Source organism: Gracilinanus agilis, chromosome 2, assembly GCF_016433145.1.
Source record: "Gracilinanus agilis isolate LMUSP501 chromosome 2, AgileGrace, whole genome shotgun sequence".
NCBI classification, from domain to species: Eukaryota; Metazoa; Chordata; class Mammalia; order Didelphimorphia; family Didelphidae; genus Gracilinanus; species Gracilinanus agilis.
In genome coordinates, this window is record NC_058131.1 from 149,949,266 (window position 1) to 149,975,514 (window position 26,249).

Consider the following 26,249-nt stretch of genomic DNA (forward strand, 5'->3'; position numbering starts at 1 on the left):
TGTCTGTCTGTCTCTCTGTCTGTCTGTCTGTCTGTCTGTCTGTCTGTCTCTCTCTCTCTCTCTCTCTCTGTCTCTCTCTCTCTCTTTCTCTGTCTCTCTCTCTGTCTCTCTCTGTCTCTGTCTCTGTCTCTCTTCTATCTCGTCATATACACACTTTGCTGGTGTCAGAGTTTGAAGAGTGAAAGGAAAATGAGCAATCAGTAACATATCTTAGCCCTCACTAAACTGACAAAATTCTGAGTAGGGCACTTCCCATCACCTAGTCTCTGCTGTTTCAGGAAGGAGCTTCAGATATCACTAGATATGATAGGAAGATTATAGAGGAGACGCTATTTAACTGGAAGCATGAATGTTGATCCTTTAAAGGTAACATTGATTACATCAGGCAAAACTCACATTCTAGGAAATTTGCAGATAATTGTATAGCCTTCCCACTTCTACCTTCTGATAGAAAACAGAAATGTGACTTTAGTGCTAGAAAAGAGAACGGCTGAATTACCATTCCACATAAGACAAGCCTTTGGGAAACATAGAGGAAGACAACAGGTAACATAGCAAGAGAATTCCAAGACTCCAAGCATGAACAAGAATACACAAGAAAGTCAGTGGTTTGGAGATCTAGGACTGATACCTTTCATTTCCAATTTCTTGCTCTTTTTTCCCACTCTCAAATCTGCTACCTACCTGTCTGAGTCTGGTGCTGACAGTTGTTCCCAGTCCATCCTTGTGGACACGTGCACTTGTATTGATTGACTCCTTCCACACATGTTCCACCATTTTGACAAGGATGGCTTGCGCATTCACTGATGTCTAAGAAAAAAAAATTATTTTTACGAATAATGAGATTTTGGCCCTGAAAATGACTAGATTAACACAGGTGTCAGAAACCCCACCACATATTGGCACGTGGGTCAGTTTTCTTTGGCACAAATGCCAGTATGCTGCTGACATCCCCTTCCCCAATAACAAGATGAACTTCATCAGTTTGAGAAAGCATCCAGCAAACATGTCCTATCATGCTTTCCAGTGAGTGACCAGCAAGTGGGAAATCAATTTTTATTGCCTCACCAGTGAACTCCCTTTTCCCTCCCCCATCTTTCTTTCCCAAGATGCAAAGGAAAAGGTCTAAGACTTTTATAGCTTATATTTAAAAATTTGCCTTGTACTTTGGTAAAGTCTTAAAAAAAATCTTTATCTTCCATCTTAGAATCAATACTAATTATTGGTTCCAAGGCAGAAGAGTGGTAAAGGCTAGGCAATTGGAGTTAAGGGACAACCCAGGGTCACACAGCCAGGAAGTGTTTGAGGCCACATTTGAACCCAGGACTTCCTATCTCTAGGCCTGGCTCTCTATCCACTGAGCCACCAAGCTGCCCCTAATTTTGTAAAGTCTTGATAAAGTCAGCTTTCCAATTGCTTTCTGAGATGGTTCAAACTTAAGCAGTGGTATTCAGTATAAGGCTAAAAAGAAATTTGGCCAAAGGTAGAGTTGTTTGAGAAGGAGAAGGTACAGGAGTGGATGATTGGCACAAATAACTTCCCTGACCATATAATCCAACTTCTGGCTTAGAAATGATACTAAGATAAAAAAGTAAGGGTTGTTTGTTTTTAGAAAAGAAAGAAAAATATCCTGTTTATAGCTATCAAAATGGGAATATGCTGCCTTATGAGATAGTGGGTTCCCTTCACTAGATTATTTGTGGAGTACGTTATAGAAGGCATTATTATTCAGGCATGACCTGACCTGGATAGCTTCTGAGGTCTTTTTCAACTCTGAAATTCGGTGCTTTCCTGAAACCATGGGATCATAAATTTAAACCTGGAAGGAATCTAATAATTTTTAAAGCTAGGCTAACGCCTTGCACTTTTCTAATTTCTTCTGTGTCCAGTTATTTATCTTGTCAATTTTGCTGCTTTTCTCTCCAACCAAAAAGGAAACAATATCACTGGCCAACACACACAAGGGCTGTTCACAAGAAATAGGCACACAAAAGAAACAGTCATCTTACTCAAAGTTTCTCCTTGATGATCTATGCTTCTCTGAAACTTAAATATATACAAAAATTTTCCACAGGACAGGGAATATAGTCATATGTAAGTCACTCCATGTGACAAGAAAAAAACTTAGAAAAGGGTGAAAAAAAGATTCCTGCTTCATGGTCACCAATGTTCTCATTTTACAGATAAGGAAACTGAGACCCAGGCAGGCTAAGTAACTTGCCAAAGTTTGTGCTAATAATCAAACTCAAATACTGTGACTTCAAACTCAATGTACATTCCATTTCCAGGTGTTACCCTCTGTCCAGATGCCAAAATTTTCCTCTTTCTCCTTCCTTCCCTTCTAAACTAAAAGATATGATGCTATAAAGTTCAGCAGCATTAAGCACAGTGCTTGGCACTTTGACGGACTTGTGCTCCCCCAATACACTTGTCTCAAAGGGATCATGAGGAAGAAACCATTTTATATTATTAACCAAATGCAAGGCGTTAGTGTTGCTTTAACAGTTGTTTGATTCTTTCCAGGTCTAAATTTATGACCCTGTGGTTTTAGGAAAGCACAGAATTTCAGAGCTGGAAAGGGTCTCAGAAGCTATCCAGGTCAAGTCATGCCTGAATAACCTAATTGCTAAAAGAGCCTTGATATTTGTCTGGATTCATTCAATCATAAGCATTTTTTTAGTACCTATTATGGACCAGGCCCTAGCCTAAACACTAGAAATACAAAAAAAAGGGCAAAACCACTGTCCCTTCCCTCAAGGATCTCACGCCAACAGGGAGACAACATGAAAGCAACTGAATACAAACAAAACATATAAAAGTCAAATTGACGTTAATAGAAGGAAAGCCATAGCACTAAGGCGAAATAAGAAGGACTTCTGTGAAATAAGAAGGACTTTACATAGATGGGGAAGAGTTTAAAAAAAATGAAGCTTCATCTAAATTATGAAGAAAATTATGTTAATGTTTTTAACAATGGAAAGAAAAATTCCAAAACGTGTTTTCAGCTTTGATACCCATCTTTGGGGGAAAGAATGCTTTCAACTTCTTATTAACCTAAGCCCTGGTTTCATCTATTCCCCATGATTTATGTTACCCATCTCACCACTACCAAGGAATGTCTATGAAGACAGTCAGCAAATTCCACAGAGCTAGGAATGCCTCTGTTCCTACTCATATACATCCCAACAGCATAGTCTAAATACTGGCCGCCTGCTAGACCATGAAGAAATTGACAGAAAGCCAAAAGTATTAACCCCAACGTCCTTCAACTTGACCCCCAGGAGGACCTCGGCTCCGCCGTCCTTTTCTTGCTCTGGAGAGGGGGGGAAGCGGTGAGCCACGGCCGCACCTGAATGAGGAGCGAATGCCAGATAACGACCGGCTCCTTATTGGAATGCCAGGTTCAGCCACTGCACAGGTGTTTGGGGACAGAATGTAATATTTTCCCCTCTGGAGCTGGTTGCCAAGAATTTTCATTTCATGAAAGGCATCATAAAGACTCCCTCTATTCCTTATCTTTCCAAGAAGTCAGGGAGAATTTAATGGCCCACTGACTTCATCCTAAGTCCCTCTTGGCCTCTGGCTTTTCTAGTAGACACGATATAATCCTTTTGTGCTTCTTATCCTCCTCATTCCTCGGCTCCCCTGCAGCAGCCCTGGGAGGTCGAGGGGTCTCTGTGGCCCAGCTAAGCTCTCCTTTTAGCATGTCAGACAAGAGAAGACGGCAGGATGTGGCGAAATGCTTAGCAATTTTCAGAGATCTCAAGTAACTCCTTATTCTCCGGATGGACAGATGAATGTTAATAGCACAGGCATCTGACATGGCACCAAGTACTCAACTTAGTAGGTAGGAGGGCAAAGCAGCAAGTGGTCTGGTGTCATGGTTGACTTTATTGAATTATTTGCTTTCTTGCAGCTTTTGCATTCCACTGGCTCGGTTTTCCAAGGCTGACTTACCCTGGGTTTTGAAGGCTGTGCCCATGGAATACAAGCTCTGGCAGGTCCCACATAGCTGAGAGGGCGTCAAACACAGGCTTGACAACAGTCTGTCTTCTCTCAGAGGACCAGTCTAAATGAATTTGGAGAGACTTGGCACTTGAAGTCTGGGCAGAAGAACGTGTTTTTTTGTTTGTTTGTTTTTTGAGGTGAGAAAGAGGCATAGCAATTCATTATTAAACTATGTATAAAGGTATGGAGGGGTAGCAATCTGCATCTATGGAGGGAGTACCCACACAGGTGAAATCACAACTCCTTGAAATATCAATGGAGACATAGTGATGTTTTGCTGTTGCTGTTGGTTTGAATCGTTCTCATTTTTTAAGCAGCCTTCTCCCTGTTCCCTCCCTACTCCTTCCATACCCTATTTGGACAAAGCTCTTTGCATGTTGTGTCCCCCATTAGACTATGAGCTCCTTGAGAGCAGGGACTATGAGGTAATATTTTTTTTTCCTTTTCTTTGTATCCTCAGCACTTATTACAATGCCCGTACATAGTAGGCACTTAAATGCTTGATAAATACACATCTCTACTCCAGTCATTGGAATAGCATCAATCAAAGAGCTTTGAGATGCATGAGAAAGTTTTCTTAAAATTCTCACATTGGGGGAGGGTGGCTGTTCTAGCCACATGTTTTTATAAGTGTAAGTAACTCCAAGTAGGGAAATTCCATTCACTAAGGCAGATCAACAACAACATCTCTGGAAATTAGTCATTCTATGATTTGCAGGACCTGAACACAAATCCTTCCTAGTTCAATCCTTTCTCTGTTCTTTGCTCTATATAAAGTTAAAAAAGGAATTGTTGAAGGCAACATGATGTATCAGCACCTGGAAGGAAAGTACTTAAATGACTAAAAAGAGGGTCACAAAGACATCAGAATGAGAATTTAGGAATGAGGAGCCCTATGGCTTTATCCCATGCTGAATCCATGCAAAGGAAATAGTTTTGTATTTAAAATCAGAAAACCTGGATTCAAATTGATGTTGACACTTACCACTCAGTGTTTAATAATAAATGTTTTGTCTGTCTAGCTAGCTAGTCATCCATTATACCATCTACTCCAGATGTCCTGCTTTTCCTTTTCCTCTCTCACTTTCCTTCTCTTGTTTTGAAAACAGTTATCAAGCCAATCCTACCACTGCTTCTGGAAAGTTTATGACCATGGATTGTGCAATGGTTCCACTCACTATCCCTGTGATTTCTGAGTTAAACACTCCCTTCTTTGGCCACCAGACTATTATATATTTATATGACATTGTCCTCCATTAGAATTGTGGTTGTTATCCTTCGTATTTGAAGGGGACCAAAATTATATCACTATGTTCGAGTTACTATACAAGGTATCTGACTGTGGCTGATCAGATGAGAACAATCTCAGAAGGTCTCTACCACAGGGCAGGCACAAATAGCCTATATGAAAATTTGGGCTGGGGATGTTTCTAAATTTGCTCACCTCGTGTTTCTTTGCATCTACTGCAATTCTGCTTTGCTCATAAAATATAGTACCTTGGTTGTTGTGGCTATGCCATGCAGGATGGTCCTGAGCCAAGGTCTTCTATAACTTATAGTTGACACAAGAATTCTTGAGAGTGTCCTTGTATCGTTTCTTCTGACCTCCATGTGAGTGCTTGCCTTATGTGAATTCTCTGTAAAATAGTCTTTTAGGCAAACATGTTTAGCATTCAAAAAATGTGGCCAGCTCAATGGAGTTGTGCTCTCTGCAATGAAGTCTGAATGCTTGGCAGTTCATCTCTGGAAAGGACCTCAGTGTCTGGTACCTTATCTTGCCAGATGATCTTCAGAATCTTCATGAGACAATTCAAATGGAAGTGATCCAATTTCCTGGCATTGCATTAGTAGACTCTCCAGGTTTCACAGGCAGAAAACAATGAGGTCAACACAATGACCCTGTAGACCATCAGATCTCTTCTCTCCCACACTTTCTTTGGGAGCCTCTCAAACACTGAGCTAGTTCTGGCAATGAGTGCATTCACCTCATTATGTATGTGGCCAAGGTAAGTGAATTTACCCATAGCATTAAAAATAGTTATATATTTTATTTTGTGTAATTACAGTTTGAACCCTACAACTACAATTCTCAGCATCCCATGTTCCTTCTCACATTACGTGCTAACGTAGAGAGGGTATAAATTTTGGGTAGCCCCACCTCTATCTCTTCCCCTGATTGCCCTTTGGAGAGGTGGTATGAGGTGAATGGCAGGAGAATTTACTCACATGGTCTTATTTCTGTTAGATAATTAGGTTTTTATACTTCTATTTCCTTTTTATTTCTTCTATTTGAAGTGATTATTAATAGACTTTATAAAATATAATACTTGGAGTTATTGATATGTAACTATAACTAATGGTTCTACATGTGGACAATGCAGTACTGGTTGGTGAAGAATCTCTGCTTTCTTCATGTTTATTGTAAGGCCAAAACTGGCCCAAGTGGCAGAGAATCAATTCGTCCTCTGTTGCATCTCAGTGGTTGCATTGTGTACACAATCATCTTTGAAAAGAAAGTCATGCACCAACTGTCCCTCCACTTTAGTCTTGACTTGTAGCCTTTACAATGATGAGTGGAATCAACTTCTCAAAAGTTTTTGTACTTTTTTTCATATTTTGACCACAAAGTAAGATTCCTATCTGCTCCAGTAAACAGGCCAAAGTTTAGGTAAAACAAATGGCTTCAAGGGGTTTTTTTTTTGTTTATTTTTTTTTAAGGACACCTTTTCTACCTCTTTCTTTGCACCAGCAGGTAAGCAGTGCAATCCTTAAAAAAGGCTCTACAGACACTCAGGGAGCTGCCTGAATCTCAATGAGAAGACAACCCTATTCCCTGATCCACTATATGCAGGATTGTAACTAAAGCTCCCAGTATATCCACACCTGCTATTTGGTCACTTGCCTGTTGCCAAAGGACTTTTGAGATAGTAAAATAATAAAATAATTAAATAGCAAAACAGTAAATGTAAAATCATAAAATGCTCTGGGTGGTGCCTATTGACTTGAGTATAAATTAGATTTAAGTGAGCCAAAGTTGCACAAAGACATCAACCTCACTCCAGAGTCATTGACATCCAGTAGCAAGATGAAAGTCAAGATGACTGGTCATGGTGCAGGATGAAGTGGATGACCTTGGCTTCTTTGGAGTCTAATGAAGCTCCAAGTGCTCCACAGACCCTGCCTTCTTAGTCATCAGAACAAATCGTTCTTATCTGCCAATTCCATGGGGGAAATGGGGAAAACTTCACATGCTTGGGATACACACCCACTACAGATCTGAGCAAGTTGGTTACTCTCAACCATGTGCCAGGATGGTTTCCTGGGAGAGTGGCTGCTGTTTATGAGACAACTCCTCAGAGCCATAGGTGTGAGCTAGATGGCAGGTGGACATCAAAGGAGGAAATCAGCCCTGAAAATAAAGAGCTCGGCAAATCCTCACACAAGAGGGACTAGTCTTCCCTGAACACCCTGAATATCTCTCTATTAGAACATATGCTCAATGAAAGCAAAGACTTTCATTTTTCTCTTTGTTTCTCTAGAATTTCTCTAGAGTAGATTACCTGACATATAGTGGGTGTTCAATAAATGCTTTCTCAAAATAACAATACTAAAGTATTCACACAACAAACATTTGCTGAGTTAATGTTTAAAGAAGGAAAGGCATACTGGGTAAAAGAAGACAAAGAATCTTGGGTTAGGGTTGGAGCAAGGATCACCCCTTTCCATTGCCAGTGCTGACTTTTTAAAAAGAATGAAGCAGTGATATAAAGATTAATCTGTGTTTCTCTTGGGTATCTCAATTTGTCATTTTTTCAGGGGGACAACTGCTAGGGCTATTATAGACCAGCTTTAGGCAGGCCCTGGATTTTACAAACATAGCTTTCAGAGGAATGAAAGGGAAAAAAATCTGTTGGACATTTAAGATGCCAAATGTCTGCTCTCCATCATGGAGCCAACCTCTACCCACTAAATTATTTTTAACAGGGTGTAATTATATGTAATTTTCTTCTCTGCCAAGTTGGATCAGTCATACGCTGCCAGAGAGGCATCTTTCCATAGGTATTTGGGGGCAGGGTGAGAGGAAGCTAGGTTAGTATTAATGTATCTTGCCAGTTTCTTCAGTATTATTGATATTACAGGTTATGAAATCAATTCTGATTAATTTTAAAGTTAATTCATCCAAAAATCGCTTTTCTTCCCCTGTGAAGTCCCTGAACACAAAGTATCCAGGGTGTGATAATGAGATTAAATCTACCTTGTCCTTTCTTAAATCTAATCACCAAAAGTGTAAACAACCCCACTTAACTTACAAGTGGGGGAGGTCTGTGACCCAAGTGTGCAAAAATGGATGATGAATCAGAATTGACTGACTGCCTCCTAGGCAGTCCTAAGAAAAGTATCTATTGTGCTTGGACACGTAAACTAAGAGGAAGACACAGGAAGTGACAAAAGAAATGGCCTGGATAAATTAAGAGAACTTCCAGGGCTCAGCTTTTTACGTCTTCTTGTTTGTGGCTTGGACTTGGAAGAACTCTGGCTGGGACCTTGGACTTGGTGAGACTGTTCTTAAATCTCTTCCTTAGACCTAGTCTAGTTCTTTAAACTAGATCTCTTACTCTACCCTCTTCTCATCTCTCTACTTCCACTCTCTCCTATATTTTATAAATGAACTACTAAAATCATTTTAGGAATTGGTATTTATTCAGTTCCTTGGCGACCACACCTTTAAATATTATATCCAATCAAAAAACCCCTTTTCCATCTTACAAGGGTCAACTTGATATAGAAAATGAAATGAATGCAAAGCTGTTTCTTAGATTCTAGGGTCCCTTTCCTGGAAACTGCTTAGTAGTAAAATCCTTGCCCTCACCCTTCTACCCTCAATAACTGGACATAAGAATTAAATTATAGGAACAGCTAGGTGGTTTAGGGGATAGAGAGTCAGGCCTAGAGACAGGAGGTCCTGGGTTCAAATTTGACCTCCTCAAACAATTCCTTACTGTGTGACCCTGGGCAAGCCACTTAACTCCAGTTGCCTAACCTTTACTACTCTTCTGCCTTGGAACCAATACTTAGTATTGATTCTAAGACAAAAACGTAAGGGTTTTAACAAAAGAAAAGAACTAAATTCTAAACATAGGCACTATGAAGAGAATGATAGATAGTCAAATATTGCTGCTTTTTTTTAAAAGACAAAAAAAGAATCAGACAGAAATTCCCCGCCCCTAAATGGAGACAAATTATTGTCACAAAAACCCTGTGTGGTTTCACACCTTGGAAGCTTAAATAGGATCATGGTATTCAGGGAATCTACTGCTTCCTGTGTCATGGAATACCAACCACTTTATGATCTTGGATTTCTTTCTATGTGGTCCTTTAGAAGCTATCCATTTGGAATGAACCAAAGCAGTCATGCTCTGCCCCTTTGTACCAGGTGAGAAATAGATCTTGGGTTGGAGTCCTGCTGGTCTATTTTGATCAGTGGCCGAGCAGGAAGGAAGGGTCCTAAATTAGTCAGCTTGCTAAGAATGCTAACCACTGAGGAGTACTGACCCTAGATGAGAAGTATTCAAATCTTATCTAAGACTACAGCTTTGAAGCTTCTTCTTGTCTTGTTCTCAGCCACGCTTAGAGAATATTTAAATTTGAATCCTTTGCTTCATATAGACATTTAGCTTTGACTGAGGCTAGGAATAAATTAAAATGTATTTGAATTTCTATACAATTGAATTTCAACCATTTGACTTTTGAAAAGACTGACAAGTCAACTAATACTTTTGTATGATGGTACCTCAACCAACAAATTATTAGCCTTTCCAAAATAAGGATGAATAGAACCTTAGTTCACAAATTATTAGTATATATATTACATATACTAATATATATATATAATATTTATATAACTTTATAAACTTTATATGTACCACATATACAAGTATGAACTAAGAATTTAAGATTTGAAAGGCAACTTAATGGTTATCTAATCCAACCCCTACCCAAAGCTGGAAATATGTTGATATATATTCAGTTTACTTACAACAGTCTAAGTTGTTTGTGAATTATTTAATGTAATCAATAGTTATTTGTAATATCTATGTGTCTATCAGTTTTTACATTTAAATTTCTGTGAAGGTTTGGGATCACATCTAATAAACCAGAACTCTGTAAACTTTGTAATATCAAACAATCTATGGAAGAAAATTCCCTGCCTAATTTCTGAGTCTTTGAAAAGTAAAGCACAGGGGGCAGCTGCGTAGCTCAGTGGATTGAGAGCCAGGCCTAGAGATAGGAGGTCCTGTATTCAAATCTGGTCTCAGACACTTCCTACTTATATGACCCTGGGCAAGTTACTTAACCCCCATTGCCTAGACCTTACTGTTCTTCTGCTTTGGAACCAATACATAGTATTGATTCTAAGGTGGAAGGTAAAGGTTTTTGTTTTTTTTTTAAAGTGAAGCCAAAGGTTCATCCAAAATGGACACCCCCATTTCAAAGGATAGCTCTTCCTAGCACACTTTGAAGAATTCTATCTCTGGGACAGCTGGGTGGCTCAGTGGACTGAGAGCCAGGCCTAGAAACAGAAGGACCTAGGTTCAAATCTGACCTTAGACACCTCTTACCTTGTGTGACCTTGGGCAAATCACTTACTCCCATTGCCTAGTCCTTACTACTCTTCTTGGAACCAACACACAGTATTGATTCCAAGCCCAACTAGTAAGGGTTTAAAAAAAAGAAAAGAAAAAGAATTCTATCTCCTTTAAGCAGAGAAAAAGAAGGAATAAGCTTTTTCCATGTCTACTTTTACATATTCTATTGAAGTCCAGGATCTCTGCTGGGATTTGCATGTAAAAGGCATGTAGCAAATTGATATCGCAAGGCTTCATGAACCACTCCTCCATCTCAGGTGTAATGACCACAGATAAGCTAAACTTTCTCTTATGTTTTGTATTTATAGAGTGTGAACTTCTGGAGACCATGACTGCATAACTTTTTTCATTTATATCGCCAAAACTTACAATGGCACTTAATAAATATTTTGTTATTCATTCATTCATTTTTTCTTTTTAATTCTTACCTTCCATCTTAGAATCAATGTTATATATTGGTTTCAAGACAGAAGAGTGATAAAGAAAGAAGAGTGGTAAAGTTAAATTACTTGCCCAGGTAGGAAATGTCTAGAGTCAAATTTGAACCCAGGACCTCTCATCTTTATGCCTGAATCTCAGTCTACTGAGCCATCTAGCTGTTCTCCTGGAACTCAAAATCTACTGAGCCACCTAGCTGGCCTCCATTCATTCATTCTTTCCCAAACTGGAAACAACAAGAGCATATTTGCCACGTGGAAAGTCTCTTTGTTTCTTGAAGGGCAAGAGGAAGATGAGTAAGGGAAGAAATAAAGAGCAAAGAAGCATGCACCCCTTTCTCATTCAATTTACAAAGGTCTGAAAGTCAAGAAGACAAAAGAATTCTACTATTTGTGCTCCAATTACTATTGATTCATGCTTTATATTGGTAGGATAGTCAATATGTTATTTACCTATCTCTAAATTCATTTATAAGCTTGTGAGCAGGTAACCCAAGTATAGGCAATGGGGCGATACAAACCCTAGCCATGTGAAGACAGAAAGTGATACCTTTGCACTCAGGTCTGTTGCCTGTCCAGTTGCCATTGGGCTGACAGAGGAGACTACTGGGGCCAATCAGGTGGAAACCAGGATTACAGGTGAAATGGACTTCATGGTCCACAAAGTACTTGCTGCCAAACTTTCTCCCATTGGGTGGAGCTTCCAGCGCAGGACAGGAGACTACAAAAGGAACAGAGACAAAATTACTTGTGTGATGATTTATATCCCAAGAGAATGTAGGATAAAGCTGGGTCTGAAGTTAGTTCTACAGGTTCAAAGAAGGAATGAGAAGGTGGGTCTTCTCTGCAAATCTATGGAAACTGATTTCTAGGTTCATCAGGCAAAATGCTTTTAATTCTGTGAAAAGATAGAAATGAAGGTTTTGTCCCTGAGTTTGAGAATGTGAGAATGATTAGGAAATTAGATTTGACCCACAGAATCCCAGAGCTGAGAGGGATTCTGGCTCTAAGGTTGACCTCAGAGTTCATTTAGAGCATCTCATCCAGAACAAGTGCAATACACTTGACAAGTGGCCATCAGACCTTTATCTGAAGATCTCTCATGAGGAAGGACCTACTACTTACCACGGCTTCAAGTATTAGGAAATTTCCCCCAAATTGCAGTGTAATTTGTCAAAACAAATAAATTTAAATCCAGTAGGGATAATGATAAGAATGATAATAATAATAGTAGCAAATGATAATGTCAATATGAAATTCTTATATTACTACTAATAAATAGTATTAATAGTAGTGGCAGCTAGCATTTATATCAACCTTTAAGGTTTACAAGGTACTTTATATATGTTATCTCATTTGACCTTCAAAAACAACTTTGTAAGATAAGTGATTTTATTATTCCCATTTTACAATTGGTTAAGCTGTTTGGGCTTCATTCTACTGCCTTGAACAAGAGTCACCAGGTATACTCAAATTTTATTTGGGACATGGCAGTATTTTTGTCTTCTAATACTATAGAGATTAGATATGATGGTCTTGGTCACATTGTTTCAATTGTTTACATCTATTTCCTCAACCATAAAGGGGAATTAAGAATAGTTTCCTATGATCTGCCCCTAACACACACATCCTCACATGAAGGCAAATGAAACCCTATAAAAGGAATGTCTTGAATTCCTATTCAGAATAAAAGAAACCATTATTGGAATCATTAAATCACAAAGAGGGCCAACCCCACCCACCCACCCAAAGAGGTTAAGGGACTTGTCCAAAGCCACACAGCTAGTTAGTGAACTGAGGACTGGAATCCAGGTTTTATGCTCCAGAGTCTATTGATCTTTAAATTATACAAACACACTGACTCCTACTTATTATAATTGTAAATAGAAAAGACTTCCTGAAAATATAATAATAAATAAAGGAATAAAGAAATTAGATCCTGAAGAGGGATCTTGAGCACAAAGATGTGTCATCACTGGCAAAGGAAAGTGCATTGTTTACAAATGTTGTGCTTTTTATATCTGAGTAGCCCCAATTAGAGAAGGAATGGCCCAGAAACATTCCTGGGAATGGTCTTAGAATGCAGCTGCTCTTGCCATGGGGTGGGGGTGAGGAGATGGTCTTGTTAGGTATATATCCTTGGATAGTTCTGGGCAATTTGTTAATGCCTACCCAGTTTTCTTGGCTACAAATTACGGAGCATTTGAAAGGGCTGGGCATACCGAGAGCAATATATAGGCAAACATAGCTCAAATAACATACTTACAACCAACATTGTTTTGGAATAATGCCATTAATGTATCATACCCAAACACCACGATAATGTTTCAAAGATGTTGCTCTAATTTTGTTAATTACCCATAGACATATTTTCTTATGAAACCAACTTCTGCCATAATGCCATTTCACTTAAAATTTTCAAGAGAACAATTAACAGCTTTATTTAACAGAATATGCCAGTAGTTTTGCTATTCTCAGGATGTTAAATGACACCAAAGCTGGGGAAAAGCATAGGACATCCTATTTGAGGGAAGTCATTAATGGCGATTTGATCAGATTCAGAAAAATTCAACTGAATACAAACAACTTGATAATATAGAGGATAGAGTGCTGATCTTAGTCAGGAAGACCTGCTTCACATTTTTACTAGCTGTGTTACTGGGGGTATATGACTTACCTTGAGTTTCTTCTTTTGTAAAATGGAGTAATAATGTAAATACTAAAAGTAAGTCACTATATAAATGCTAGCTGTTTTATTACAAACATTTATTAAATTCCTAATATGTGAGGAATATGAGGGAAGAGGTAGCTGGTATCAAGGTCAGGAAGACATCCATTCAAATCTTGCCACTTGGATATATTGGCTAGAGAAAAAAGAGAGAGAGAGAGGAGAGAGAGAGAGAGAGAGAGAGAGAGAGAGAGAGAGAGAGAGAGAGAGAGAGAGAGAGAGACATAGATAGATAGATAGATAGATAGATAGATAGATAGATAGATAGATAGATAGATAGATAGATAGAGATAGAGGTAATATAGGTTTAAATATCAATGGATAAATTCATCTATGTAAAGGATAAATTGGAGATCATCCACTAAGGAAAGGCATTAGCATTAAAGGGAATCAGGAAAGACTTGCTAAAGAAGATGAGATTTTATCTGGGACTTGAAGGAAGCCAAGAGTCTGAGATGAGAAGGGAGATGATTCCAAGCATGGTAGAAAGCCAGTGGAAATGCTACGAGTATCTTATTCAAAGAATAGCAAGGAGGCCAGAATACATGAGGTGTGGGGTAGATATAAGATAAAAGATGACTAGAAAGATGGGGGAGTCAGGTTAGACTTTGAATGACAAACAGATTTTATATTTGATCCTGGCAGTAATAGAGAGTCATGGGAGTTTATCGACTAGGGGGTAAGTAGGTAGGAGGGGCGACATGGTGGGACCTGACCTTAGGAAGTGCACTTTGGCAGCTGAGTGGACAAAGAGATCTCAGAAGCCATCTGGTCCAATATCCTCAATTTATAAAGGAGAAACTGAGGCTCAAGAAGGATAAATGACTTGTTGAAGATCACCCAGGTGTCAAGTGTCAGAGGCAAGACTGAACTTACAATCTCTGGCTCTGGAGACAAGGCTCTTCCTAGTAAAGCTGCTGCCTCTTCTTCAGTAGAGTTGCACCTGGGAGACTGAAATTTCTTTGTCTGCTTCTACAATGAATGTTATTCTACCTTCTCCTTTATCTAATCAGTTCTTTTTAAGTGTATCCTCCAGTGTCATCGGTGAATCACATCTCACCAAATCTCAGTAAAACCTCAGAGGGAGAATTTATTTTCTTGAGTGAAGATGTCTAGTTCAGTTTGTTAATGTCTTATATGCCATGCATTGATGAACAGAAGGATTATTGTCTCCTGTGAATTATTGGGTCTTCTCGACTGATATTCTTCCTTTCCTACTTCTTATCCTCTGATATAGAGTATTGTGGATTTATGTGAAAATTTTCTTCTTCCTCTTCCATTTTTAAGAAGACTCTTACCTTCTGTCTTAGAATCAATACTAAGTATCAATTCCAAGGCAGAAGAGTGGTGAGGGCTAGGCAACTGGAGGTAAGTGACTTGCCCAGAGTCATACAGCCAGGAAGTGTCTGGGGTCAGATTCAAACTCAGGACCTCACCCCTCCAGACCTGATTCTCAATCCACTGAGTCACCTGCCTGCCCCACTCCACTTTCATTTTGAATTTAAAGCCCTCTTTAATTTAATTATGCCACAGGGTAAATATATTCTTCCTTACCTTTACTCTATCCCTAGCCAAATTCGTCATTACTGTATCTACAGCCTTGTCCCAGGGATCTAAGCCCTTTCTTATCAGCCATTTTCTTAACTATTTTTTCCTTTCCCTTATACTTTTCTCTTGAGGCTTCATATAGCCGTCCCAGTGTAACATCACCTGTACTGTAAAGGTCTTCAGTTTTTGTCCAGGATGTCATAGTCCAGTGGTTCCCAAAATTTTTTGGCCTACCACCCCCTTTCCAGAAAAAAAATATTACTTAGCCCCCTGGAAATTAATTTTTTAAAATTTTACTAGCAATTAATAGGAAAGATAAATGCACCTGTGGCCATCACTGTTTCCCTGGATCGCTACAGCACCCACCAGGGGTCGGTAGCACCCACTTTGGGAATCACTGCATAGTCTCTCGGGATCCTAGCTTCTTTCTGAAAATATCACTTGCCCCATGAAAATCACAGAAGTGAATATTAATAGTGAGATTTGGCAATCACACAGTAGGCTCGCAGGCTCACATATTTAAAAGTAGAAGGTATTTTAGAAGATACTTGCTCAAATCTCCTTCATTTTGCAAATGAAGAGACTGAGATCTGGGATGTCTCAGTGAACTTGCCCAAGGTCACACATGCACTAAGCCTTGGGAAGGTCTTCATTATATCAAAGATACAGATCCCAGGTAACATACCTCCTTTCATTGTTCATATCATGGGCCAATGTTAATAACCCTTAGGAAAGAATCCCCAACCACCATGATTTACCTTTTTTTTTTTTTTTTTTTTTTTTACGTCGCCCAAAAGAGGATACTCTCTCTTCTAGATGAATCTATGGATAATCCTCCTATGGAGCAGGGGAAAATGCTTCCTTATTTAAAAGAAATCTAGATCCATCCTCTTTAGGAAGGTAGAACTTTCAGACAATTATACAGTTCAGTTGGTTTGGTGATTCACCATCTTCCTTTTCTTTCTGTGTCTCATTTTTCACTTTCCAGTTTCCCAAAGTAGGTTTAGGTTAGCCTGTATTCCTTAGATTCTTTAGTCTTTTTGTTTTCCTCTTTCCCAAATGTACTTCTATTCTTTTCAGGAACACTTCATTCTCCCTGAGAAGCTAAAATACTCTAATAAATACTCTACTAAAATAAAATAAAATAAGAAATTTTAGAGAGATGGTATCAAACTCAAATAGAAATGAGGGCCTCTAAACCATACATAAGTATTCCTGCAGGCCACATATTGTCTTAGCTTTTAAAAGTAATATTATCTGATTTGATGGTTTTGATGGTATTTTAATTTATATTGTTAAATATTTCCCAATTACATTTTAATCTGATACAGGCCATTTTTAGGATTGTTATGGGCCATGTGTGGCCTGATATCTCTGCTCTAAAGGCATTCTTCTAGCACTTTCGTTAATATGGCTTTTCTGCAGATGCATTGGAAAAAGCACAACTATTGCACAATCTCTGGCTTTGACTGGCATGCTCTCTTATGAAGTTTTCATCGTTGGGATGAGGGAGATTTTGATTAAAGCTTTCATCTAGATCTCTATCAGATATCATCTCTCTCCACCTTACCCCTCTCTCAGAAGAGAATTCAAAGATGATTTTTCCATAAAATTCCACTTATTTATGAATTTTGAACTTAATAAATGCATAAATAATCCTCTGTAGCTTGATGATTGGACATTCATTAGAGGAATAAAGGAGTGATCTGAGTGATGGATTTGAAAAACTACAAGGAAGTTAGAAATCACTTTCTTCAATGGAAAAAAACACATCAAATGAAATATTGACATACAATTTAAAAATATAGAATCATTAACAATGGATCCCCTATGGCATTCTTTGGTCAGGTTTCCAAAAGAAAGCAAAGCAGAGAACTGAATACTTACCCATGGAAGCTGGACAGTCCTAGAGATAATTGGGATATGGGGATATTTATGACCTCCTCAAGAAAGGCTGAGGCAAAGAATTCAGTCAGTTTATCATGCAGTTTCTGTGAAATTATTTTATTTATACATATTCTGTGAAATTATTATTTTTATATATATATATCGAGATCTCTTTATCATCTCTAATAATCTGATAAGGACAGTTTAGTTGATAAGGAAATAACTGACACTGATCCCTCTTTTAGCTCATGCTTCCAGCTCTGTCTCCAGGAGCATGGAGTTTATTATATGTATTTCAAGACTCATTTCACACAAAAGAACCCTCCCCAAAAAACTTTGCAGATGTGCATAAGTTATAAATTATGTCATATCAAAACACAAAAGGTCTCATTGGTTTCAGAACAGACCAAGGCCAAGCCTGAATTTTGACTGGGTTCTTATCAGAAAGCCAGGTTGGGGAATATTTTTCTCAGGGTTGAATTGCCCCTGCTAATGTTTTGGCCTTGGCTATACCAGGCAGCTGCATTCCTGGCCAAAGTGGGAGAGTATTAACCTTTTAAATGCTGGTCTGCTAGGAACCTAAAGCTCTTCAATAAGGCCACAATACTTTTCAAAAAGAAATCACAAGGATCACAAAAGGGGTCAAAAGAGGAGTCTCAGATTTTTATCTATTCTCTTATTGGCTTACCACATATATATACAATGTAGATGAAAATTATATACATATATAGTTTGCATACCTTCTCAAATCATTAGTATGTGAACTCATTGTCTAATACATTGCCTAGTACATTGTAAGCACTTAATAAATGCCTATTAATTTGACTTAACAAGCCTACTCCAAGTGGATATATTTTTGACCTGGATAATCCAGTTAGAATATCTGCAGAGTCCCAATTCACCAGCTCATCATTATGCATCATCATAGTTTTGGCTCTGAGTCTAGCCCCATCTTAGTCATAACATACATAGCTTGAATGGATAACTAAATGGACCCACCTTGTTTGAACTGTGCTACATAAATCCAGAAAGAAACCCCCCCCAAGTCCATGATTCCATGAAGTTGGACAGTATAAATATTTGTGTTGGGTCTCTGAAATCTTTGTCCATGATGTTTTATGGATACATGTGCCGTGGCTTCTGAATAATCATACTGGCAACTGTTTGGGAGCTTCAATGTATTTTCCATGAACTCCAAAGACAAAGTACCTAGTCAGGGGACAACTGAATATTTGCCAATAATTAGAGTCAGGAATGAGTTGTCCCTTTGTCAATCGCACAATCACTAGAGTACACAATGGCTCTACTCTCCTCCATTCCTCCATTCCATAGAGAGTAGCACTTCCCATTAAATTATCTGCAGACTACCAGCACAAACTACCTGTCTTGCAACAATTCATATGATTTCAACAGTCTTAAAGAGTCAGAACAGTATCTATAATTTTGGTGAGATGGGCATTTTAAGCAGGAGTTATGCTTCTGTGACAATACAGTCTGTCCCCAGGGTGGAATTTCCTAACAAAAAGACCTTCATTTGAAAGCAAAAGAACTTAATCTTGTCATGCTCTCTAAAGTTCAGATCACTGCCTCTCTCTGGCTCTCTCTGGTCACTATGACATCAGTAAGATAACTTCATTTATTTATTTATTCATTTATTTTTGCTTGGAGTAAAAAGCCTGACACAAAACATTTTTAATTGATTTTAAAAGCCAGAGCACCACATGATGAGACAAGTCCTTGAAGGGGGAGAGAAGGAGAATGTACCAACACCTGTTCAGATATTGTGCCAAAGGAAAAAGGTATCCCAGCTTTTCTATGCTGTTGGCACGAAGCCCACAGTGTAGCACCATTCACAAGGAGCCAAAGGGAAGAATGGGAATAGAGCTGTGACAATTCAACCACAATACTGGGGGGAAAAAAGGCACTTGGAAAATGGGGCCATCCTCATATTCAAAGGGCATTTTGTTCCCAGGATTATTCTCATCCTGGACCATAGTGCTATCATCAGACAACGGCTCAGTGAGTTCAAAGGAATTACTAAAATGGAAAGTTGTAGGACTATTGGATCATCAGATCATAAGAATTAGAACTGCAAGGGACTTTTGAGATCATTTAATGTAAATGCCTCCCATTTTACAGATTGTTGTGATTTTTTTTAAGCACTTAATATATTCAAATCCTACACTGAATTCCTCCTCTAAATCCTCAACATGGAGTGGAGACTTTAAGATCCTGTCAGATATAACAACAGAGCACAAACCCTGGATTTTCGTTTGTTAGGAAACTCAGCCTTGGGTACAGACCGTATTGTCACAGAAGTAGAACTCCTGCTTTGAATGCCCGTCTCACCAAGATCATAGATACTGTTATTGACTCTTGAAGACTGTTGAAGTCATAGAATTGTTGCAAGAAAGGTGTTAGTGTGGGTGGGGGTGGAAATGTTGTTAAGAGAACTCAGAAAAAGCCAAGAATGCTTTGCAGCAACTGATTACTGCCCTGTTATCTTACCTGCTGGGGCATCGGGATGGGCTTTGTTCACAGAATTCTGAAGCATGGTCAGCCGGTTCTTCATGTTGCGAATCCCCTCTGTAAAGCGAGTCTCTTGGCCCTTTAACAACTGCTGCATTTGACGGATAGCAGATAGGAGCTGCTGTTTATTGAGACAGTTCTGCAAATGAAAAAAGAAAAAAAATCTGGGTCTGGCCAGCAGCCATGTGTGGGATGCTTCTGAGCATCCCCTCAGTGCTCCAGCCCTCTTCGTAGCCAGCATAGCCCCAGACTTCAATATCCACAGCTTTTGGAGGAAGACTTACTGTTACCTATAAACACCTGCCTTCCCTTCATACTGCTATGGCTGGTTTCAATGTCTGTCAGATTAGGTCACCAAACCATCACATTTTGTGTAAATGTCTCACCTCCAATGCGTATTTCCAATTAAAAAAAAAGACCAGTCTTGGGAAAGGAAGCAAACAAAGCTCATTATCAGAAATCATATTTGGATCAAAGGTAATCGACACTGTCATATGTCAATGATTCTTTCCTTCAGCCTTCCCTCTGAAAACTAAACCTGAGAGCAGCTTTTTTCTTTCTTTCCGTTTTGGACATTTAAGTTGGTAATTTTTTTTTCTCTAAAGTTTGCTCTCAAGTGCTCTCAAGTTTATTTCTCAAGAAGAAGCCCAGCCTTTCTTGCAGCAGTTTAGCATTAGGAGCACAGAGCACAGGCGTACTCAAAACTTAACATGAGGCTCAGTTAAGCCATTTAAACCCACTGAATAAAACTGGAAAGAAACCCACAAGTGGACAGAAAATGAAACTGATGGGTCAATGTGTTTATAGCAAGCAGTATCTTTAAAGCTATTGGAACTAACACATTGTACTTGAAGGGTTATAAAAGTAAGTAGAAATAACACTTAAGAAGACAAAGACTGCCACAGTGGCTCAGTTTTACAAAGTGCTTTACGGTCTACAAAACACTTTATACACATTTTCTCATTTGATCTTCACAGCAACCTTGGGAGCCGTGTGTTATTATTGTCCCCATTTTAATGGAAAAGGAGACAGAGGCTCGAGGTAAGGGTGGGTGCTAACAGATTATCTGAAGCTATGTCCTTCTGACTTTAAAGTCAGCACACTATCCTATATACCACATTGCCTATTTGACAAAGAACAGCTAGACTGGAACACAGAAGTCTGTGCTGGAGATAACATAATTTTGAAATCATTAAAGAGGCATTCTTTGAGAGAGAGAGGGAAAGAGAGGGAGATAGAGAAGAGGGAAAGAGGGAAGGAGACAGGCCAGGAAAGAAAGGTATAGAGAAAGAAGGAGCCAGAGAGAAAGATCTAATAAGTACCTAGTTATTTACATGTTGTTTCCATTAGATATTCAGTCAGTTAACAAGAAGTTATTAAGCACCTCTTATTTCCCAGGTATTGTGTTAAGTTCTGGGGATACAAAGAAAGGCAAAAAATAATCCCAACCCTTGAAGAACTCATATTTTAATTTCAGAAACAATATGTAAAATAACTAGGCACATATAAGAGATATAGACCAGGTGGACGATAATACGGGAGGGGAAGGTAGCAAGGAGGGCTAGAAGAAAGAGTATTTGAGCTGAGTGCTGAAGTAAGCCAAGAAAACTAAGATGTAAAGGTGAAGAAGGAAAGTATTCCAGGCATGGGAGACAGCCAGTGCAAAGAGGCCAAGAGGCAGGATATCATGTTTAAGGATTAGCAAGAAGGCCAGTGTAGCAGATTCATAGAATTCAAAGGGCAATAAAGTGTAAGAAGACTGGAAAAGCAGGAAGGGGCCAAGTTACAGACTTTAAATGTGATACAGAAGATTTTATACTTGAGCTTTAAGGTAAAAAGGAACACCTGGAGCTCATTGATGAGGGAAGTGATAGAGGCAGACATCTATGTTTTAGAAAAATCACCATGCCAGGTGAGTGGAGGATGGATCGGCATTAGGAGAGTCTTGAAATACAGAGGCCATCTAGAATGCTACTGCAATCCTATAGGCATCAGGGACAGAACTAGGGTGACAACTGAAGAATGGAAAGAAGGAACATACATAGTATTCATTGATGTGTGTGATATAGACAATGAAAGCCAATATGATTTTTTTAAAAAACAAACAGAACTAACAAAATAAAAAGTATAAAAATGGAAAGAAGGGGAAACATAAGTGATCTTATTAAGGTACCAATTTCACAATTTGGCCATAGGTTGGATATATGAGGTGACTGAATGTGGAATTGAGAATTACTCAGAGAGTGTGAGCTGGAGTGACTGAGGGGATAATGGTGCTCTCAACGGTAATAAAGAATTTCAGAATTAGGAGTGGGTTTGAAGGAGAAGATACTAAGAAGTGTTTTGGATATGTTAAGTTTGAGATGCCCATCAGCTCATTGTTCCCCAAAGGCATGTGATAATGTAAGACTGCAGCTCAAGAGAGAAACTGGGACTGGATCCATAGATCTGGGAATCATCATCAGAGAGATTATAGTTGAAATAATGGGAATTGAGATTACCAATTGAGAAACTATAGAGTGAAAGAGATAGAAATTTTAGGACAGAGGATAGGGAACTACCCATCCTTAATGAGCAAGATTTAGTAAAAGAACCAAAAAAGACGGCTGACAGGGAATGATCAGACAGGAGAACCAGGAGTAAGTGTCTCAAAAATTCTAGAAAAGGAGAAGAGAGTATCCAGGAGGAGGAACAGTTAATCAATACTGCTACTGGCTGCAAAAAAGGTGAAGAAGACTAAAGACTGAGGGGAAAGAAAAGGCCATTAGATTTGACTATTAAGAGGAAAATAGTAATTTTGGAAAAAGCAGTTTCAGTTGAATTAGTTGAATAGAAGAGAATTAGAGAAAAGGAAGAAGAAATATTAAATGTAGGTGAATTTCTCAAGTTTAGCCACAAAGAAGAGAGATAGAGGACAATATCTTGCAAAAACAAAAGTATCAAGTGAAGGATTTTTAAGGATGAAGAGATGTTAATAATAATAACTAGCCCTACTAGTTATTAACAGCTCAGCTATCACAACTAATTCTTTTAGTAACCTGGAATGAAGTTTAGCTGAGCCTTGGTTACTTGAACTCATCACAGGTAGGTAATAGAGGATGAACAATACAAAAGCTTAGCAGAAAGAATTAAAGACAAGCAGGAAAACTTTGAAATTTACATGTTGAATTTATTATACTTAAAAAGAAAAGTTAGCTCTTCATAAGAGATTCACAGTTTTGTGCATAATACTCTCCTTTTCTACAACATATATGGAAATGCACATTTAATTCTCTTTGGTAAATTCAGGATGAAAGTAAAAGAAATACATATGTGTGTATACACTCATATAGAATATTTAAAATGGCAAATGAAGAGTTAGTAGGGAACATTATTAAGGAGAGAGTTAGTTCTCACCTAGGTTCCCTTAATGAATTCAGGTTAATTCCTTTTTTTCTTTACATTTCTTAAAAATAAAATATAACTGATGCATTCTCTCTATATCTCCTCTTTTGCTTCATCATGAAAATTGTTTCCTTTCCATCTCCATAAATTTACTCTTTTAAAAAAAACCTGAATTTCTGTCTTAATAACAACTCTAAGACAGAAGGGTAAGCTCTAGGGAAATGAGGTTAAGTGACTTTCCCAGGGTCACATAGTTAGGAAGTGTCTGACATCACATTTGAACCCAAGTCTTGCATTCTATCCACTGTGCCTCTTAGGTGCCCCCATAAATTCATTATTTTTTTAAAAACCCTTACCTTGTCCCCCATAAAATCATTCTTGAAATCTTCCCATTCCTCTTGGGTTGTCATTGCTAAACTATTTGGATTCCACTCTACCCAGATCTATGATCATGCCCTACCATGTCTGACTTTCCTCTCCCTTGTTATCAAAAACCCTTAAGAGATAATGGTATCTTCTAAGAAGGTTCCCATCATTTCCATCATCAAAATCAGTTTTACTCAGAGGATCATTGATTTAGAGTTGGAAGGGTCCTTAGAGGCCATCAAATCTGGAAACTAAAGTACTGAGCACTTAAATGACTTTCCAAGGGTCGAAAATCTACAGTGAGATTTGAATACAGGTCTTCCTGAATCTGAGGCCAATATACTATCCACTAAACTATGTTGCCTCTGCAGAATCTGGTCTAGAATTGAAGTTATTCTAGCTAGTTCCTTTACCTATGAAGGATGAAATTATCACTAAGGCAAGTCAATAAACAATTAACTTTCATTTTCAGAGGCAGAGAATGTTTCTTTACAAAGTTTCTTGGCTTATATATTACATGAAGTGTCATGATCCTAACAGTATTCACAAGACAGTTTGTGAAAAAATTTCAAGTTCAAGTCAAATTCTACAAGTCCTGGTTAGAAACAGAGGCACAATAAAGGTCTGGGGAAAGGCTACAGAAAGAAATACATTGCTAACAAGATCAGTGGATGCAAAAGTTTTCTTCCCATCTCTCTGGACAAGCTTTGCTCTGGTGCCATGAAAAAACCTTGCAACTCAATTGTTTATAGAATGAACCAAAGGTGCAAGTCAGTTCTGCAGAGCCCTGAGCAGGGAGGGTGCCAATTGTCAGGGTGAGGCTGCCAGGGAAATGAGGAGGATGTAGGGTTTCCAAAAAGGGAATTTCCAGCTCTCTTGTTGGATGAATATTGGCAACAGCTGCCATGAGCCTTGTTACTCCCAGTGCCCAGAGAGCTTAGTGAGAATTGAAAAGGCTTGGGCAGGTTGCCACAGAACCTGAAAGAAAATAATTTGATGGGCATAAACCTCTAACCAATGTACTTGGAAACTGGAGCTTGTTGGAAAGTAACTAAACAATCAAGTGTATATTGGAACAACTTGATTTTATTATCAAGAACTAGATAATTAAGTTTGGATACCAAAACACTTTCTGAGATGTGGGACTCCATGCCACATTGTTACAGTGGAAAGAACATGAGATTTGGCTTCAGAAGACCTGAGTGCAAATCCCACTTCTGCTACTAACTCACTGTGTCATCCCAAACAAGACAGTTCATATCTCTGGGTCTTGGTTTTCCTTTTTTAAATGATGGAATTTAAATTGGTCTAGATCAGTTGTTTTTAAACATATTTTTTCTCATGGTAATCTTTGCTGTGAAGAATCATGGCTCCCTAAATATTTAAGATGGAAACCAAACAGGAAAGTCAGAAACTTTGCACATAGGACGGCTTCTCTTCAGTAAGGGCAGCCATTTTAGTCGAGTCTCAATGCAGTCTGACATGTTTTGAGTTTAATGCATATGAATAATGGGCAAGTTTGGTCCATTTGCAAATACTTTGATGGACTGTATCAATGGGACAAGTCTAAGAAGAAGAAATTTAAAAGGCATTAATATGAAGTCCTACACTTAGGTTCAGAAAACCAATTGCTCTAGTATGACATAAGAAAGCTGGGACTAAACAATATTCATCTGAAAAAGATCTAGAAAAGGGACATTATATTTATCCTCAGTATTTGAAGAGTTGTAATGTGGAGGAGGAATTAAACTTGTTTTGTTTAGCCCCATAGAGGTTAATCTATTCCTATGATTTTTCCTGTTCCTATGATCCTCCTGAATGACACTCCCAGAAAAAAAGAACAAGCTGACCCCATTTCAGATAAAGCTAAACTCAAAGCCCAAGAGAAAGATCAGGACTCTCTTGTGAGCTAAATCAAGTAAAATCACTCAGATCTCTCTCATTTCCAAACTCCTCCATCTCAAATTGTGCCTCTTTAAAAGAAAATCTTAGACCGATGGGGTTAGAGGAAGATCTTACCTCCCTCACCTTCCATCTCTAGTAGGTCCATACCAAGACAACTAAACTGGGGTATATAGGAATGGAGGAACAAAAAGCAGAAAACAATAAGATTAAACTTAAATGTTTTTTTTTACATCCTTACCTTCCATCTTAGAATCAATACTACTATATTGGTTCCAAGGCAGAAGAGCAGTAAGGGCTGGGCAATGGAGTTTAAGTGATTTGCCTAGAGTCACACAGCTAGGAAGTGTCTAAGGCCAAATTCGAACCCAGCACCTCCTATCTCTAGGCCAGGTTCTCAATCCACTGAGCGACTACCTGTCCCTCCATAAGTGATTTTTGATGAAAATGTTCCTGTGATATTTATGCAATTCCTGATTATCTATGCAAATGGATAAAACCTGCAGAACAGACAATTTAAAGTCATTTATATTAAGATTTGAGTTGTATCCTGTGATTTCCCATAACTGACATGCAAATAAATATAGGCATCAGGGAAATAAATTATTTCATAGAGATCCCTACTTAATTCTTTTATTCCTTTATTCTTGGGGGTCAGCGAGGTGACAGTGGATAGAGCACCAGACTTGGAGTCAGGAAGACTTATATTCCCGAGTTCAAATCTGGCCTCAGGCACTTCTATCTGTGTGAATCTAGCAAGTCACTTAACCCTGTTTGCCTCAGTTTTCCCATCTGTACAATGAGCTGGAGAAG

General features: G+C 38.5%; 1 protein-coding gene across 1 annotated transcript in view; it reads right to left on the reverse strand.

The window, feature by feature from the left end:
- Positions 1–26,249, reverse strand: part of FBLN7 (fibulin 7) — an 80,435-nt gene that overhangs the window by 15,761 nt on the left and 38,425 nt on the right. The window contains exons 2-4 of the mRNA XM_044660773.1: positions 19,764–19,923; positions 11,643–11,813; positions 685–810 (exon numbers count right to left, since the gene is read on the reverse strand). Coding sequence (XP_044516708.1) covers positions 685–810; positions 11,643–11,813; positions 19,764–19,923 — 457 coding nt within the window. The remainder of the gene's footprint in view (positions 1–684; positions 811–11,642; positions 11,814–19,763; positions 19,924–26,249) is intronic.